The sequence below is a fragment of the Argopecten irradians genome, chromosome 2 (genome assembly GCF_041381155.1).
Source record: "Argopecten irradians isolate NY chromosome 2, Ai_NY, whole genome shotgun sequence".
NCBI lineage: Eukaryota > Metazoa > Mollusca > Bivalvia > Pectinida > Pectinidae > Argopecten > Argopecten irradians.
This window is the reverse complement of record NC_091135.1, coordinates 13,763,988-13,778,288: the sequence shown is the minus strand read 5'-3', so window position 1 is coordinate 13,778,288 and position 14,301 is coordinate 13,763,988. Positions and strand designations below refer to the sequence as shown.

General features: G+C 34.7%; 3 protein-coding genes across 6 annotated transcripts; all 3 read right to left on the bottom strand.

The window, feature by feature from the left end:
- Positions 1-577: 577 nt before the first annotated feature.
- On the bottom strand, positions 578-3,227 carry LOC138314529 (uncharacterized). Of its 2 annotated transcripts, XM_069254910.1 has the most exons (6): positions 3,108-3,227; positions 2,482-2,553; positions 2,167-2,247; positions 1,806-1,937; positions 1,528-1,595; positions 579-1,112 (listed from the first exon to the last, which is right to left on the bottom strand). In XM_069254910.1, exons 1-6 carry the CDS (start codon positions 3,112-3,114, stop codon positions 1,056-1,058), a joined length of 417 nt encoding a protein of 138 aa, XP_069111011.1. In that variant the 5' UTR covers positions 3,115-3,227; the 3' UTR covers positions 579-1,055. The 2 variants fall into 2 exon arrangements, with proteins under 2 accessions (XP_069111012.1, XP_069111011.1); XM_069254911.1 differs by lacking the exon at positions 2,482-2,553 and having other exon boundaries at positions 578-1,112; positions 3,108-3,209.
- Positions 3,228-6,169: 2,942 nt separating this feature from the next.
- On the bottom strand, positions 6,170-8,589 carry LOC138314531 (uncharacterized). Of its 2 annotated transcripts, XM_069254915.1 has the most exons (6): positions 8,440-8,589; positions 7,815-7,886; positions 7,500-7,580; positions 7,139-7,270; positions 6,861-6,928; positions 6,170-6,445 (listed from the first exon to the last, which is right to left on the bottom strand). In XM_069254915.1, exons 1-6 carry the CDS (start codon positions 8,444-8,446, stop codon positions 6,389-6,391), a joined length of 417 nt encoding a protein of 138 aa, XP_069111016.1. In that variant the 5' UTR covers positions 8,447-8,589; the 3' UTR covers positions 6,170-6,388. The 2 variants fall into 2 exon arrangements, with proteins under 2 accessions (XP_069111016.1, XP_069111017.1); XM_069254916.1 differs by lacking the exon at positions 7,815-7,886 and having other exon boundaries at positions 8,440-8,552.
- Positions 8,590-10,853: 2,264 nt separating this feature from the next.
- Positions 10,854-13,876, bottom strand: LOC138314533 (uncharacterized). 2 transcript variants are annotated; one of them, XM_069254919.1, is made up of 6 exons: positions 13,757-13,876; positions 13,133-13,204; positions 12,818-12,898; positions 12,457-12,588; positions 12,179-12,246; positions 10,854-11,764 (listed from the first exon to the last, which is right to left on the bottom strand). In XM_069254919.1, the coding sequence occupies exons 1-6, from the start codon at positions 13,761-13,763 to the stop codon at positions 11,708-11,710; spliced, it is 417 nt and encodes a 138-aa protein (XP_069111020.1). In that variant the 5' UTR covers positions 13,764-13,876; the 3' UTR covers positions 10,854-11,707. The 2 variants fall into 2 exon arrangements, with proteins under 2 accessions (XP_069111020.1, XP_069111021.1); XM_069254920.1 differs by lacking the exon at positions 13,133-13,204 and having other exon boundaries at positions 13,757-13,858.
- Between the last annotated feature and the right edge of the window lie 425 nt (positions 13,877-14,301).

The following is a 14,301-nucleotide window of genomic DNA, read 5'->3' as shown; positions in this document are numbered from 1 at the left end:
GTGTAATAGATTACTGCTCAGCTACAATTCTACAAATGTGTTTGTTTGGCATTTAACGGTAAATACTAGAGACCACAGAACCAAATGATTTTCCATAGACGCCAGTGTTAATGTTTGTCACTGTCCGGGTTTGATGGACTTTTCAAGTCCGGTCATTCAACACTAATTTTGACGAGAGTCATTACACACAACTGTGAAAAAAAATCGTTAAAAAAGTAACATCTTCCTAAACTTTTGTGTGGCGGTTCCATATCTTGTTGAATTCCGCACTAAAAATTGAACAAAATTTTCATAAAATTGCTATTTTGATTATTTCTCTTCCCCGGTCAGAAAGAGACTGAAAAGAATTCCAAAATGTCCTTACATATTTCACGTCTACATTTATTGTCTTAATCACACATTAAACATTTGAAACTGATGCACCATTAATACCCAATCAGCAGGCTCGAACCATTCACCTCTCTATGAAATCTTGTGCCCAAAAGGTGATTCCCGGAACTCTATTTTGGTTTGATTCTGCGGCCCCTACTGTTAATTTTAACTGCATTAGAAAACAATCGTGAACCGGAAATTCTTCTTCTAAAAACAAGTTAATGTAACGATCCAAAACCAAAATGATAATTAGCAGATTACATAGAGCGAACTCTTTGACATGGTCTATATATGAGTTTACCCCGGCAAATGTCTTTTTAATGAGCAATTATTACATAACTGCCTCGATTTTCGTGTAAGTTCCAAACATGCTTGATATTATCATAAAACAGAAACAACAGGCAGCTAGTAAATATCTGTCTTTAATATTGTTATCTATAAAATTAATATAATACCTATCAAAATGTAAAGAATGTGTCTGTAGAGGTTCTTATTAAAATGGTGGACAAGAAATGTAAAAAAACAATTCTTAAAGAGTTCATTATATGTGCCATGAATCGTTCGTTTCTGCTCTTGTAGACTTTCAACGTCAGAACAACAGAACGTCAGAATACATGTGTCCATCATATTTTAATTGTCCTTGAATTGTCCGTGAAACATCACCATTGTATCTGTTTGTTCGATCATGCGCTGTAACTGCCGGTGGCTGGGGAAGCGGGGACGTCATTTCTTACTTTACGCTGAAAATAAATAAATTATCGTAAATATTTGCCTATAGAACCTAGAAATCTTGACAAGTTTACCTTTAATTAAAATTGTAACAAATATCAAGTAAAAATTCTAGTGGATGTTGTACTTTCAAAATCCGCTATCAATCATTTTTAATTTAACATAGTTACAAAACAAGACCATCTGTACCTCGAGAAACTCACCTCTGCATTTAAATTCAGTTTGGTACATGGAGTGGATAATAGACATCGTGCAATAGTGATCTCCTTGTTATAGATATAGTGTTGATATGTATATATCATACTAATTACACTAATCATACTCGGATCCTAGACCGTACATATCTCAGCCTTACATCCGGAATTCAATGACTTCAACAAGTATTCATATCTGGAATGTTGTTCAGGCAAAGTCACATGTACTTACTGGAAGTAGAATGTCGTGTAACGATTTCGTCGCCCTGTATTTCTTCATCACATTGTACCATCCAGTTTCTATAATGAAAATTAATATCGTCAATTCGATGTTTTACAAATACACCCATACATTTAGTAAAATTGATTATCAAGCTCTACCTGTTACAAAATGAAGGACTGATGACATCTCCTTGAGGTACACCTAGGAATGTTCTAAATTAAGACATGCTAGCTCTAACATTTGGATATAATCGCAAAAGGTAAAATATTGCCATGACAATTGTATACCGTTTTGGGTTTTAGAGTAGTCTTTCTTGTAGAAGAGGTGGTGCCATATTTTGCTCCGATTGTCGCTTTTCTCTCTTAGTTCTGTTTCCTCTTTTTCCAGGATCGGGGAACTGCTTCGAGCCGATTTGGATTCTGTTAGAATAAATATATATCAATTTACAATAAATATTCACATTTGTAGTACTAATCTATTATTTACAAAGAACAGAAATATTACTATCCTTGCAGTTCCAAAACAACCCTATTTATAACAGACATGGTATTATTGCGAACAAATGAAAGAATTGTTTGTGTGATGGAGGGGTGAAAGTTTATCACTGATTAGTTTCCGAGATGCGTATGCACATGTACTGAGCCTTACCTGGTACATCCGGGAGATATTTTGACCAGGCGGGAGTCATCATTTCCTCTCTAGTAGCGGGAGCAGGAGGAACAATTGGAGCTGAAAACAATCGATATCGGTAATGTAACAGGGGCAACGAATTCAGTTCAGAAACTTCAAACCTAAAACAAAACTCATTTTTCTCTTAATTTCGTCAACTTATTGAAGCGACTCATTGTGATTGATAGTTTCTATCGCGTTGATGTGTTATCAAAATCAAAATGATTGTTTTAATCTCGTTTTGAGCATTGATGGGATTTCTCGAGATGTCCGGTGAGATCTTAATCTACTTACGATGGTTGAAGCCTTTCTGTGGGCTTGGTGCTATGTGCTTCAGTTTGATGTAGCTTGAACTTGTCATAAAACCTTACAAAATATAACAAAACCCATTGCTGGGATTGAGATACTCAGAATATATAAATGTAATGAATAAAAAACAATTTCGACCAGATTTCATTGTTGTTTGTCAATCTCCAGACCTACATCATGGAGCTACATGTACGGTTTTCAAAGGAGGAAAAAATACATCTCGAATAGGCTAAACAATATACACTGTAGGTTGGTTGATAACTAAACAAAACACAAGGAAAGAAATAAAGAAAGAAATATCTGTAACCGAAACGCCAAAATCACATTTTAGCGCAAAACCGATATTTAAAAAATTAGCGGAACAATGTATTCACTCATTTATAATTGCTGCATAAAAGATTTACTTATCTTATTTATATATGCAACAATATTTTATAAAAGAATAAATTCCAGCGCGCAATGCGATAAATATGATTAGCGCCAAAACACGTATGTTTACCGTAAGTGTATTTCAATCAATCTATATGTCGATTGTTTTAGACAGATATCCGTTAATACATTTAATAATTACTTACAACTACACAGTACAAATACTCGACACAATGACTCACCTTCCATAACGGATACAGTTTGATGTAGCTGTCAATTTCCTTGATAAATCACTATTAAAACAATACCGCAGATGAGTAGCGTGCAGCAAGAATCTGGTTGTGAAGCAGCTTGATGTTGACGTAACAATTCAACATTGGGTCTATGACGTCATAATAGTTAACATAACAATCGTCATAGATATGGAGGTACATGTAGCTCACAAGAAGTAGATTAGTACACTTTATGAAAACTGATCATGTTATTATATGATTATGTAAATTAACACCGTTGTAAGCTCTAGTGGCTTCTGGAGGCGTGTCCTTGTATACAATCGTTGTCCAATCAAGTAACATTAAAAACATAAAGGAGAAAATTATAGGGCTCACTGTGCCGGTGCTTGTTCATGCGTGACTTATATGAGTTCAGTGTCATTGCAGATACCACTTTTTCAGGTAGACAGTTCCATGTATCCACAGTTCTACTGTTGAATTTGTGCTTTGTGACATTCAATCTTGCACCGCGCTTCAGAATCTTTTTTGAGTGCCCTCTGGTGACAGTAACAGGAGACATTGTAAAGAGCTTGTCCTTGTCCATAATATCGATATCATTGATTATTTTGTAGACCTGGACAATATCTGCCCGTTTCCGTCGATACTGAAGACTTGGTATTCCTAGTGATCTGAGACTTGTTCATATGTCAGGTTGTTTAAACTTTCACTCTTTCTGTAGCTCGTCTCTGGACATTTTCAATCAAAATCTGGTCCTTAATAGAAATTTGGTTCCATACGCATGATCCGTATTCCAGATGAGGCCTGACAAGAGTTTTTTAAAGGTTCAAAAACATGTCTTTGTTGATATAGCTAAATGTTTTGAATATCAATCCTGTAATTCGGTTGGCTTAAGAGACTGAATTATTCACATGCTGACTAAATTTGAGGTGAGGGTCAAATGTAACACTAAGATCTTTTTCCGAACTACATTTGATTATTTCTTCATTTGTGCCCATTTTGTAGCAGAAGTTTTCATGTTAATTTTGGATTTCCAATAGACTTGTGTTTGCAGTTTTTGGTGTAATTTCATGTTCCATGCCTCAGACCATTTACTGATATTGTCGATGTCGTTCTGTAGGTCTAGTCTGTCTCTGACACATCCAATACCTTTCATCAGTTTAGCGTCGTCGGCAAACATTTTCACGACCGAGTTTAACACTTACATCGTGCTTTAGAATTCTAAGTACATGTATAGTCATTTAAATGTAATAAATACCTGTAATAAGTATACATCTAATTTATCTGCACAACATTTACAATTTACCTGAAAATTAGCATGATTTTTTGGACCAAAATTTCGAAACACTCTACTCAGTTTTCTTTTTTAAACCTTCCTGAACTTGACAATTCCTATGCCAATAGCAGAATAAGCCATTTTTGTATATGTCAATCTTGCAGGTTTTTCGACAATTTTGCCATTGATTTTACTTCTAGTATTTCCGATCAAGAGACGCTTCCGGAGGACCCCAAAAGCTTTATCTCTAACCCAGTTTAGCCGTTTTTATTTTTCAAACATTTGAAACTTACCTTTATTTCTCCATATTGAATGGACCAATTTTAGAATATATTTGGTTTTTATTTCTTTATGTTTGATTATAAACAGGGGCTTTCCGCGTAATGAAAGTACTTCCCGGAGCTAGGTCGCTCTTCTGTATTGCTTTACCTCAGGAATATACAAGGGAGTTAATATGTATCAAATAATCATGTACTTATCAAATTTCTTTTAGAAACTGGTTGTTGACCCAAGATACATGACGCCATGTGGATTACTATAATTGAAGTTTGTGCAGCATGATTCATGTTTGTTCCAATTGCGAGTATCATTGAAACCTTGTTGTGTGGCCTGTAACGGCTTCATCGTAAAGTTGATTGTGTTATATCATTTGAACATAGAAAGCAAATACGGACATGGACACAATAAACAGTGGCATTTGAACATATTTATCAATTACAAAAAATAATTTACTGTTACATGGGTCAAAACAGATCCCTGTTTAAGAGCATATTACGTATAATTATTTTTATGTTACTGAATGGATTTAATTTTAAACATTTTATCCAGCAGGGCGCTGTTTTGGTCAACCGTGAACCCTCCTTACTTTCATTTTACTAACTGGAGTAAATAGTAATTGTGTCGTGTTAACATAATTAAAACATATACGTTTATGTCTTACTGGTTAGATTCAAAAGAAATGTGTAATAGATTACTGCTCAGCTACAATTCTACAAATGTGTTTGTTTGGCATTTAACGGTAAATACTAGAGACCACAGAACCAAATGATTTTCCATAGACGCCAGTGTTAATGTTTGTCACTGTCCGGGTTTGATGGACTTTTCAAGTCCGGTCATTCAACACTAATTTTGACGAGAGTCATTACACACAACTGTGAAAAAAAAAATCGTTAAAAAAGTAACATCTTCCTAAACTTTTGTGTGGCGGTTCCATATCTTGTTGAATTCCGCACTAAAAATTGAACAAAATTTTCATAAAATTGCTATTTTGATTATTTCTCTTCCCCGGTCAGAAAGAGACTGAAAAGAATTCCAAAATGTCCTTACATATTTCACGTCTACATTTATTGTCTTAATCACACATTAAACATTTGAAACTGATGCACCATTAATACCCAATCAGCAGGCTCGAACCATTCACCTCTCTATGAAATCTTGTGCCCAAAAGGTGATTCCCGGAACTCTATTTTGGTTTGATTCTGCGGCCCCTACTGTTAATTTTAACTGCATTAGAAAACAATCGTGAACCGGAAATTCTTCTTCTAAAAACAAGTTAATGTAACGATCCAAAACCAAAATGATAATTAGCAGATTACATAGAGCGAACTCTTTGACATGGTCTATATATGAGTTTACCCCGGCAAATGTCTTTTTAATGAGCAATTATTACATAACTGCCTCGATTTTCGTGTAAGTTCCAAACATGCTTGATATTATCATATAACAGAAACAACAGGCAGCTAATAAATATCTGTCTTTAATATTGTTATCTATAAAATTAATATAATACCTATCAAAATGTAAAGAATGTGTCTGTAGAGGTTCTTATTAAAATGGCGGACAAGAAATGTAAAAAAACAATTCTTAAAGAGTTCATTATATGTGCCATGAATCGTTCGTTTCTGCTCTTGTAGACTTTCAACGTCAGAACAACAGAACGTCAGAATACATGTGTCCATCATATTTTAATTGTCCTTGAATTGTCCGTGAAACATCACCATGGTATCTGTTTGTTCGATCATGCGCTGTAACTGCCGGTGGCTGGGGAAGCGGGGACGTCATTTCTTACTTTACGCTGAAAATAAATAAATTATCGTAAATATTTGCCTATAGAACCTAGAAATCTTGACAAGTTTACCTTTAATTAAAATTGTAACAAATATCAAGTAAAAATTCTAGTGGATGTTGTACTTTCAAAATCCGCTATCAATCATTTTTAATTTAACATAGTTACAAAACAAGACCATCTGTACCTCGAGAAACTCACCTCTGCATTTAAATTCAGTTTGGTACATGGAGTGGATAATAGACATCGTGCAATAGTGATCTCCTTGTTATAGGTATAGTATTGATATGTATATATCATACTAATTACACTAATCATACTTGGATCCTAGACCGTGCATATCTCAGCCTTACATCCGGAATTCAATGACTTCAACAAGTATTCATATCTGGAATGTTGTTCAGGCAAAGTCACATGTACTTACTGGAAGTAGAATGTCGTGTAACGATTTCGTCGCCCTGTATTTCTTCATCACATTGTACCATCCAGTTTCTATAATGAAAATTAATATCGTCAATTCGATGTTTTACAAATACACCCATACATTTAGTAAAATTGATTATCAAGCTCTACCTGTTACAAAATGAAGGACTGATGACATCTCCTTGAGGTACACCTAGGAATGTTCTAAATTAAGACATGCTAGCTCTAACATTTGGATATAATCGCAAAAGGTAAAATATTGCCATGACAATTGTATACCGTTTTGGGTTTTAGAGTAGTCTTTCTTGTAGAAGAGGTGGTGCCATATTTTGCTCCGATTGTCGCTTTTCTCTCTTAGTTCTGTTTCCTCTTTTTCCAGGATCGGGGAACTGCTTCGAGCCGATTTGGATTCTGTTAGAATAAATATATATTAATTTACAATAAATATTCACATTTGTAGTACTAATCTATTATTTACAAAGAACAGAAATATTACTATCCTTGCAGTTCCAAAACAACCCTATTTATAACAGACATGGTATTATTGCGAACAAATGAAAGAATTGTTTGTGTGATGGAGGGGTGAAAGTTTATCACTGATTAGTTTCCGAGATGCGTATGCACATGTACTGAGCCTTACCTGGTACATCCGGGAGATATTTTGACCAGGCGGGAGTCATCATTTCCTCTCTAGTAGCGGGAGCAGGAGGAACAATTGGAGCTAAAAACAATCGATATCTGTAATGTAACAGGGGCAACGAATTCAGTTCAGAAACTTCAAACCTAAAACAAAACTCATTTTTCTCTTAATTTCGTCAACTTATTGAAGCGACTCATTGTGATTGATAGTTTCTATCGCGTTGATGTGTTATCAAAATCAAAATGATTGTTTTAATCTCGTTTTGAGCATTGATGGGATTTCTCGAGATGTTCGGTGAGATCTTAATCTACTTACGATGGTTGAAGCCTTTCTGTGGGCTTGGTGCTATGTGCTTCAGTTTGATGTAGCTTGAACTTGTCATAAAACCTTACAAAATATAACAAAACCCATTGCTGGGATTGAGATAATCAGAATATATAAATGTAATGAATAAAAAAACAATTTCGACCAGATTTCATTGTTGTTTGTCAATCTCCAGACCTACATGATGGAGCTACATGTACGGTTTTCAAAGGAGGAAAATACATCTCGAATAGGCTAAACAATATACACTGTAGGTTGGTTGATAACTAAAGAAAACACAAGGAAAGAAATAAAGAAAGAAATATCTGTAACCGAAACGCCAAAATCACATTTTAGCGCAAAACCGATATTTAAAAAATTAGCGGAACAATGTATTCACTCATTTATAATTGCTGCATAAAAGATTTACTTATCTTATTTATATATGCAACAATATTTTATAAAAGAATAAATTCCAGCGCGCAATGCGATAAATATGATTAGCGCCAAAACACGTATGTTTACCGTAAGTGTATTTCAATCAATCTATATGTCGATTGTTTTAGACAGATATCCGTTAATACATTTAATAATTACTTACAACTACACAGTACAAATACTCGACACAATGACTCACCTTCCATAACGGATACAGTTTGATGTAGCTGTCAATTTCCTTGATAAATCACTATTAAAACAATACCGCAGATGAGTAGCGTGCAGCAAGAATCTGGTTGTGAAGCAGCTTGATGTTGACGTAACAATTCAACATTGGGTCTATGACGTCATAATAGTTAACATAACAATGACGTCATAGATATGGAGGTACATGTAGCTCACAAGAAGTAGATTAGTACACTTTATGAAAACTGATCATGTTATTATATGATTATGTAAATTAACACCGTTGTAAGCTCTAGTGGCTTCTGGAGGCGTGTCCTTGTATACAATCGTTGTCCAATCAAGTAACATTAAAAACATAAAGGAGAAAATTATAGGGCTCACTGTGCCGGTGCTTGTTCATGCGTGACTTATATGAGTTCAGTGTCATTGCAGATACCACTTTTTCAGGTAGACAGTTCCATGTATCCACAGTTCTACTGTTGAATTTGTGCTTTGTGATAATCAATCTTGCACCGCGCTTCAGAATCTTTTTTTGAGTGCCCTCTGGTGACAGTAACAGGAGACATTGTAAAGAGCTTGTCCTTGTCCATAATATCGATATCATTGATTTTTTGTAGACCTGGACAATATCTGCTCGTTTCCGTCGATACTGAAGACTTGGTATTCCTAGTGATCTGAGACGTAGTTCATATGTCAGGTTGTTTAAACTTTCACTCTTTTTGTAGCTCGTCTCTGGACATTTTCAATCAAAATCTGGTCCTTAATAGAAATTTGGTTCCATACGCATGATCCGTATTCCAGATGAGGCCTGACAAGAGTTTTTTAAAGGTTCAAAAACATGTCTTTGTTGATATAGCTAAATGTTTTGAATATCAATCCTGTAATTCGGTTGGCTTAAGAGACTGAATTATTCACATGCTGACTAAATTTGAGGTGAGGGTCAAATGTAACACTAAGATCTTTTTCCGAACTACATTTGATTATTTCTTCATTTGTGCCCATTTTGTAGCAGATGTTGTCATTTTAATTTTGGATTTCCAATAGACTTGTGTTTGCAGTTTTTGGTGTAATTTCATGTTCCATGCCTCAGACCATTTACTGATATTGTCGATGTCGTTCTGTAGGTCTAGTCTGTCTCTGACACATCCAATACCTTTCATCAGCTTAGCGTCGTCGACAAACATTTTCACCACCGAGTTTAACACTTACATCGTGCTTTAGAATTCTAAGTACATGTATAGTCATTTAACTGTAATAAATACCTGTAATAAGTATACATCTAATTTATCTGCACAACATTTACAATTTACCTGGAAATTTGCATGATTTTTTGACCAAAATTTCGAAACACTCTACTCAGTTTTCTTTTTTAAACCTTCCTGAACTTGACAATTCCTATGCCAATAGCAGAATAAGCCATTTTTGTATATGTCAATCTTGCAGGTTTTTCGACAATTTTGCCATTGATTTTACTTCTAGTATTTCCGATCAAGAGACGCTTCCGGAGGATCCCAAAAGCTTTATCTCTAACCCAGTTTAGCCGTGTTTATTTTTCAAACATTTGAAACTTACCTTGATTTCTCCATATTGAATGAACCAATTTTAGAATATATTTGGTTTTTATTTCTTTATGTATGATTATAAACAGGGGCTTTCCGCGTAATGAAAGTACTTCCCGGGGCTAGGTCGCTCTTCTGTATTGCTTTACCTCAGAAATATACAAGGGAGTTAATATCTATCAAGTAATTATGTACTTATCAAATTTCTTTTAGAAACTAGTTGTTGACCCAAGATACATTGACGCCATGTGGATTACTATAATTGAAGTTTGTACAGCATGATTCATGTTTGATCCAATTGCGAGTATCATTAAAACCTTGTTGTGTGGCCTGTAACGGATTCGTCGTAAAGTTGATGGTGTTATATCATTGGAACATAGAATGCAAATACGGACATGGACACAATAAACAGTGGCATTTGAACATATTTATCAATTACAAAAAATAGTTTACTGTTACATGGGTCAAAACATATTCCTGTTGAAGAGCATATTACGTATAATTATTTTTATATTACTGCATGGATTTAATTTTAAACATTTCATCCAGCAGGGCGCTGTTTTGGTCCCTCCGTGAACCCTCCTTACTTTCATTTTACTAACTCGAGTAAATAGTAATTGTGTCGTGTTAACATAAGTAAAACATATACGTTTATGTCTTACTGGTTAGATTCAAAAGAAATGTGAAATTGATTACTGCTCAGCTACAATTCTACAAATGTGTTTGTTTGGCATTTAACGGTAGATACAAGAGACCGCAGAACCAAATGATTTTCCATAGACGCCAATGTTAACGTTTGTCACTGTCCAGGTTTGATGAAGTTTTCAAGTCAGGTCATTCAACATTAATTTTGAAGAGAGTCATCAAACACAACTGTGAAAAAAAATCGTTAAAAAAGTACCATCTTCCTAAACGTTTGTGTGGCGGTTCCATATCTTGTTGAATTTTGCACTAAAAATTGAATAAAATTTTCATAAAATTGCTATTTTGATTATTTCCCTTCCCCTGTCGGAAAGAGGTTGAAAAGAATTCAAAATGTCCTTACATATTTCACGTCTACATTTATTGTCTTAATCACACATTAAACATTTGAAACTGATGGACCATTAATACCCAATCAGCAGGCTCGAACCATTCACCTCTCTATGAAATCTTGTGCCCAAAAAGTGATTCCCGGAAATTTTGGTTTGATTATGCGACCCCTACTGTTAAATTTAACTGCATTAGAAAACAATCATGAACCGGAAGTTCTTCTTTTAAAAACAAGTTAATGTAGCGATCCAAAACCAAAATAATAATTAGCAGATTACATAGAAGCGAACTCTTTGACATGGTCTATATATGAGTTTACCCCGGCAAATGTCTTTTTAATGAGCAATTATTACAAAACTGCCTCGATTTTCGTGTAAGTTCCGAACATGCGTGATATTATCATATAACAGAAACAACATGTAGCTAATACATTTCTGTCTTTAATATTGTTATCTATAAAATTAATATATACCTATCAAAATGTAAAGAATGTGTCTGTAGGGGTTCTTATTAAAATGGCGGACAAGAAATGTAAAAACAATTCTTAAAGAGTTCATTATATGTGCCATGAATCGTTCGTTTCTGCTCTTGTAGACTTTCAACGTCAGAACGTCAGAAATCATGTGTCCAACATATTTTAATTCTCTTTGAATTGTCCGTAAAACATCACCATGGTATCTGTTTGTTCGATCATGCGCTGTAACTGCCGATGGCTGGGGAAGCGGGGACGTCATTTCTTATTTTACGCTGAAAATGAATAAATTATCGTAAATATTTGCATATAGAACATATATACATGACCAGTTTACCTTTAATCAAAATTGTAAGGAATATCAAGTTAAAATTTCAGTGGATGTTGCACTTTCAAAATCCGCTATCAATCATTATTAATTTAAAATAGTTACAAATCAAGACCATCTGTACCCCGAGAAACTCACCTCTGCATTTAAATTCAGTTTGGTACATGGAGTGGATAATAGACATTGTGCAATAGTGATCTCCTTGTTATAGATATAGTGTTGATATGTATATATCATACTAATTACACTAATCATACTCAGATCCTAGACCGTACATATCTCAGCCTTACATCCGGAATTCAATAACTTCAACAAGTAGTCCTATCTGGAATGTTGTTCAGGCAAAGTTACATGTACTTACTGAAAGTAGAATGTCGTGTAACGATTTCGTCGCCCTGTATTTCTTCATCACATTGTACCATCCAGTTTCTATAATGAAAATTAATATCGTCAATTCGATGTTTTACAAATACACCCATACATTTAGTAAAATTGATTATCAAGCTCTAACTGTTATAAAATGAAGGACTGATGACATCTCCTTGAGGTACACCTAGGAATGTTCTAAATTAAGACATGCTAGCTCTAACATTTGGATATAATCGCAAAAGGTAAAATATTGCCATGACAATTGTATACCGTTTTGGGTTTTAGAGTAATCTTTCTTGTAGAAGAGGTGGTGCCATATTTTGCTCCGATTGTCGCTTTTCTCTCTTAGTTCTGTTTCCTCTTTTTCCAGGATCGGGGAACTGCTTCGAGCCGATTTGGATTCTGTTAGAATAAATATATATTAATTTACAATAAATATTCACATTTGTAGTACTAATCTATTATTTACAAAGAACAAAAATATTACTATCCTTGCAGTTCCAAAACAACCCTATTTATAACAGACATGGTATTATTGCGAACAAATGAAAGAATTGTTTGTGTGATGGAGGGGTGAAAGTTTATCACTGATTAGTTTCCGAGATGCGTATGCACATGTACTGAGCCTTACCTGGTACATCCGGGAGATATTTTGACCAGGCGGGAGTCATCATTTCCTCTCTAGTAGCGGGAGCAGGAGGAACAATTGGAGCTGAAAACAATCGATATCGGTAATGTAACAGGGGCAACGAATTCAGTTCAGAAACTTCAAACCTAAAACAAAACTCATTTTTCTCTTAATTTCGTCAACTTATTGAAGCGACTCATTGTGATTGATAGTTTCTATCGCGTTGATGTGTTATCAAAATCAAAATGATTGTTTTAATCTCGTTTTGAGCATTGATGGGATTTCTCGAGATGTTCGGTGAGATCTTAATCTACTTACGATGGTTGAAGCCTTTCTGTGGGCTTGGTGCTATGTGCTTCAGTTTGATGTAGCTTGAACTTGTCATAAAACCTTACAAAATATAACAAAACCCATTGCTGGGATTGAGATAATCAGAATATATAAATGTAATGAATAAAAAACAATTTCGACCAGATTTCATTGTTGTTTGTCAATCTCCAGACCTACATGATGGAGCTACATGTACGGTTTTCAAAGGAGGAAAATACATCTCGAATAGGCTAAACAATATACACTGTAGGTTGGTTGATAACTAAACAAAACACAAGGAAATTAATAAAGAAAGAAAATATCTGTAAACGAAACGCCAAAATCACATTTTAGCGCAAAACCGGTATTTAAAAAATTAGTGGAACAATGTATTCACTCATTTATAATTGCTGCATAAAAGATTTACTTATCTTATTTATATATGAACAATATTTTATAAAAGAATAAATTCCAGCGCGCAATGCGATAAATATGATTAGCGCCAAAACACGTATGTTTACCGTAAGTGTATTTCAATCAATCTATATGTCGATTGTTTTAGACAGATATCCGTTAATACATTTAATAATTACTTACAACTACACAGTACAAATACTCGACACAATGACTCACCTTCCATAACGGATACAGTTTGATGTAGCTGTCAATTTCCTTGATAAATCACTATTAAAACAATACCGCAGATGAGTAGCGTGCAGCAAGAATCTGGTTGTGAAGCAGCTTGATGTTGACGTAACAATTCAACATTGGGTCTATGACGTCATAATAGTTAACATAACAATGACGTCATAGATATGGAGGTACATGTAGCTCACAAGAAGTACACACTTTATGAAAACTGATCATGTTATTATATGATTATGTAAATTAACACCGTTGTAAGCTCTAGTGGCTTCTGGAGGCGTGTCCTTGTATACAATCGTTGTCCAATCAAGTAACATTAAAAACGTAAAGGAGAAAATTATAGGGCTCATTGTGCCGGTGCTTGTTCATGCGTGACTTAAATGAGTTCAGTGTCATTGCAGATACCACTTTTTCAGGTAGACAGTTCCATGTATCCACAGTTCTACTGTTGAATTTGTGCTTTGTGATAATCAATCTTGCACCGCGCTTCAGAATCTTTTTTTGAGTGCCCTCTGGTGACAGTAACAGGAGAC

Excerpts from the sequence above, each read along its gene's own strand:
- LOC138314531 (XM_069254915.1), bottom strand. Across the intron at positions 7,271-7,499 it reads ATATCTCCCGGATGTACCAG|AATCCAAATCGGCTCGAAGC; the intron begins GTAAGGCTCAGT and ends TTATTCTAACAG. Across the intron at positions 6,446-6,860 it reads TACACGACATTCTACTTCCA|CGTAAAGTAAGAAATGACGT; the intron begins GTAAGTACATGT and ends ATTTATTTTCAG.
- LOC138314529 (XM_069254910.1), bottom strand. Across the intron at positions 2,248-2,481 it reads ACAGAAAGGCTTCAACCATC|CTCCAATTGTTCCTCCTGCT; the intron begins GTAAGTAGATTA and ends GATTGTTTTCAG. Across the intron at positions 1,938-2,166 it reads ATATCTCCCGGATGTACCAG|AATCCAAATCGGCTCGAAGC; the intron begins GTAAGGCTCAGT and ends TTATTCTAACAG.
- LOC138314533 (XM_069254919.1), bottom strand. Across the intron at positions 12,589-12,817 it reads ATATCTCCCGGATGTACCAG|AATCCAAATCGGCTCGAAGC; the intron begins GTAAGGCTCAGT and ends TTATTCTAACAG. Across the intron at positions 11,765-12,178 it reads TACACGACATTCTACTTTCA|CGTAAAATAAGAAATGACGT; the intron begins GTAAGTACATGT and ends ATTCATTTTCAG.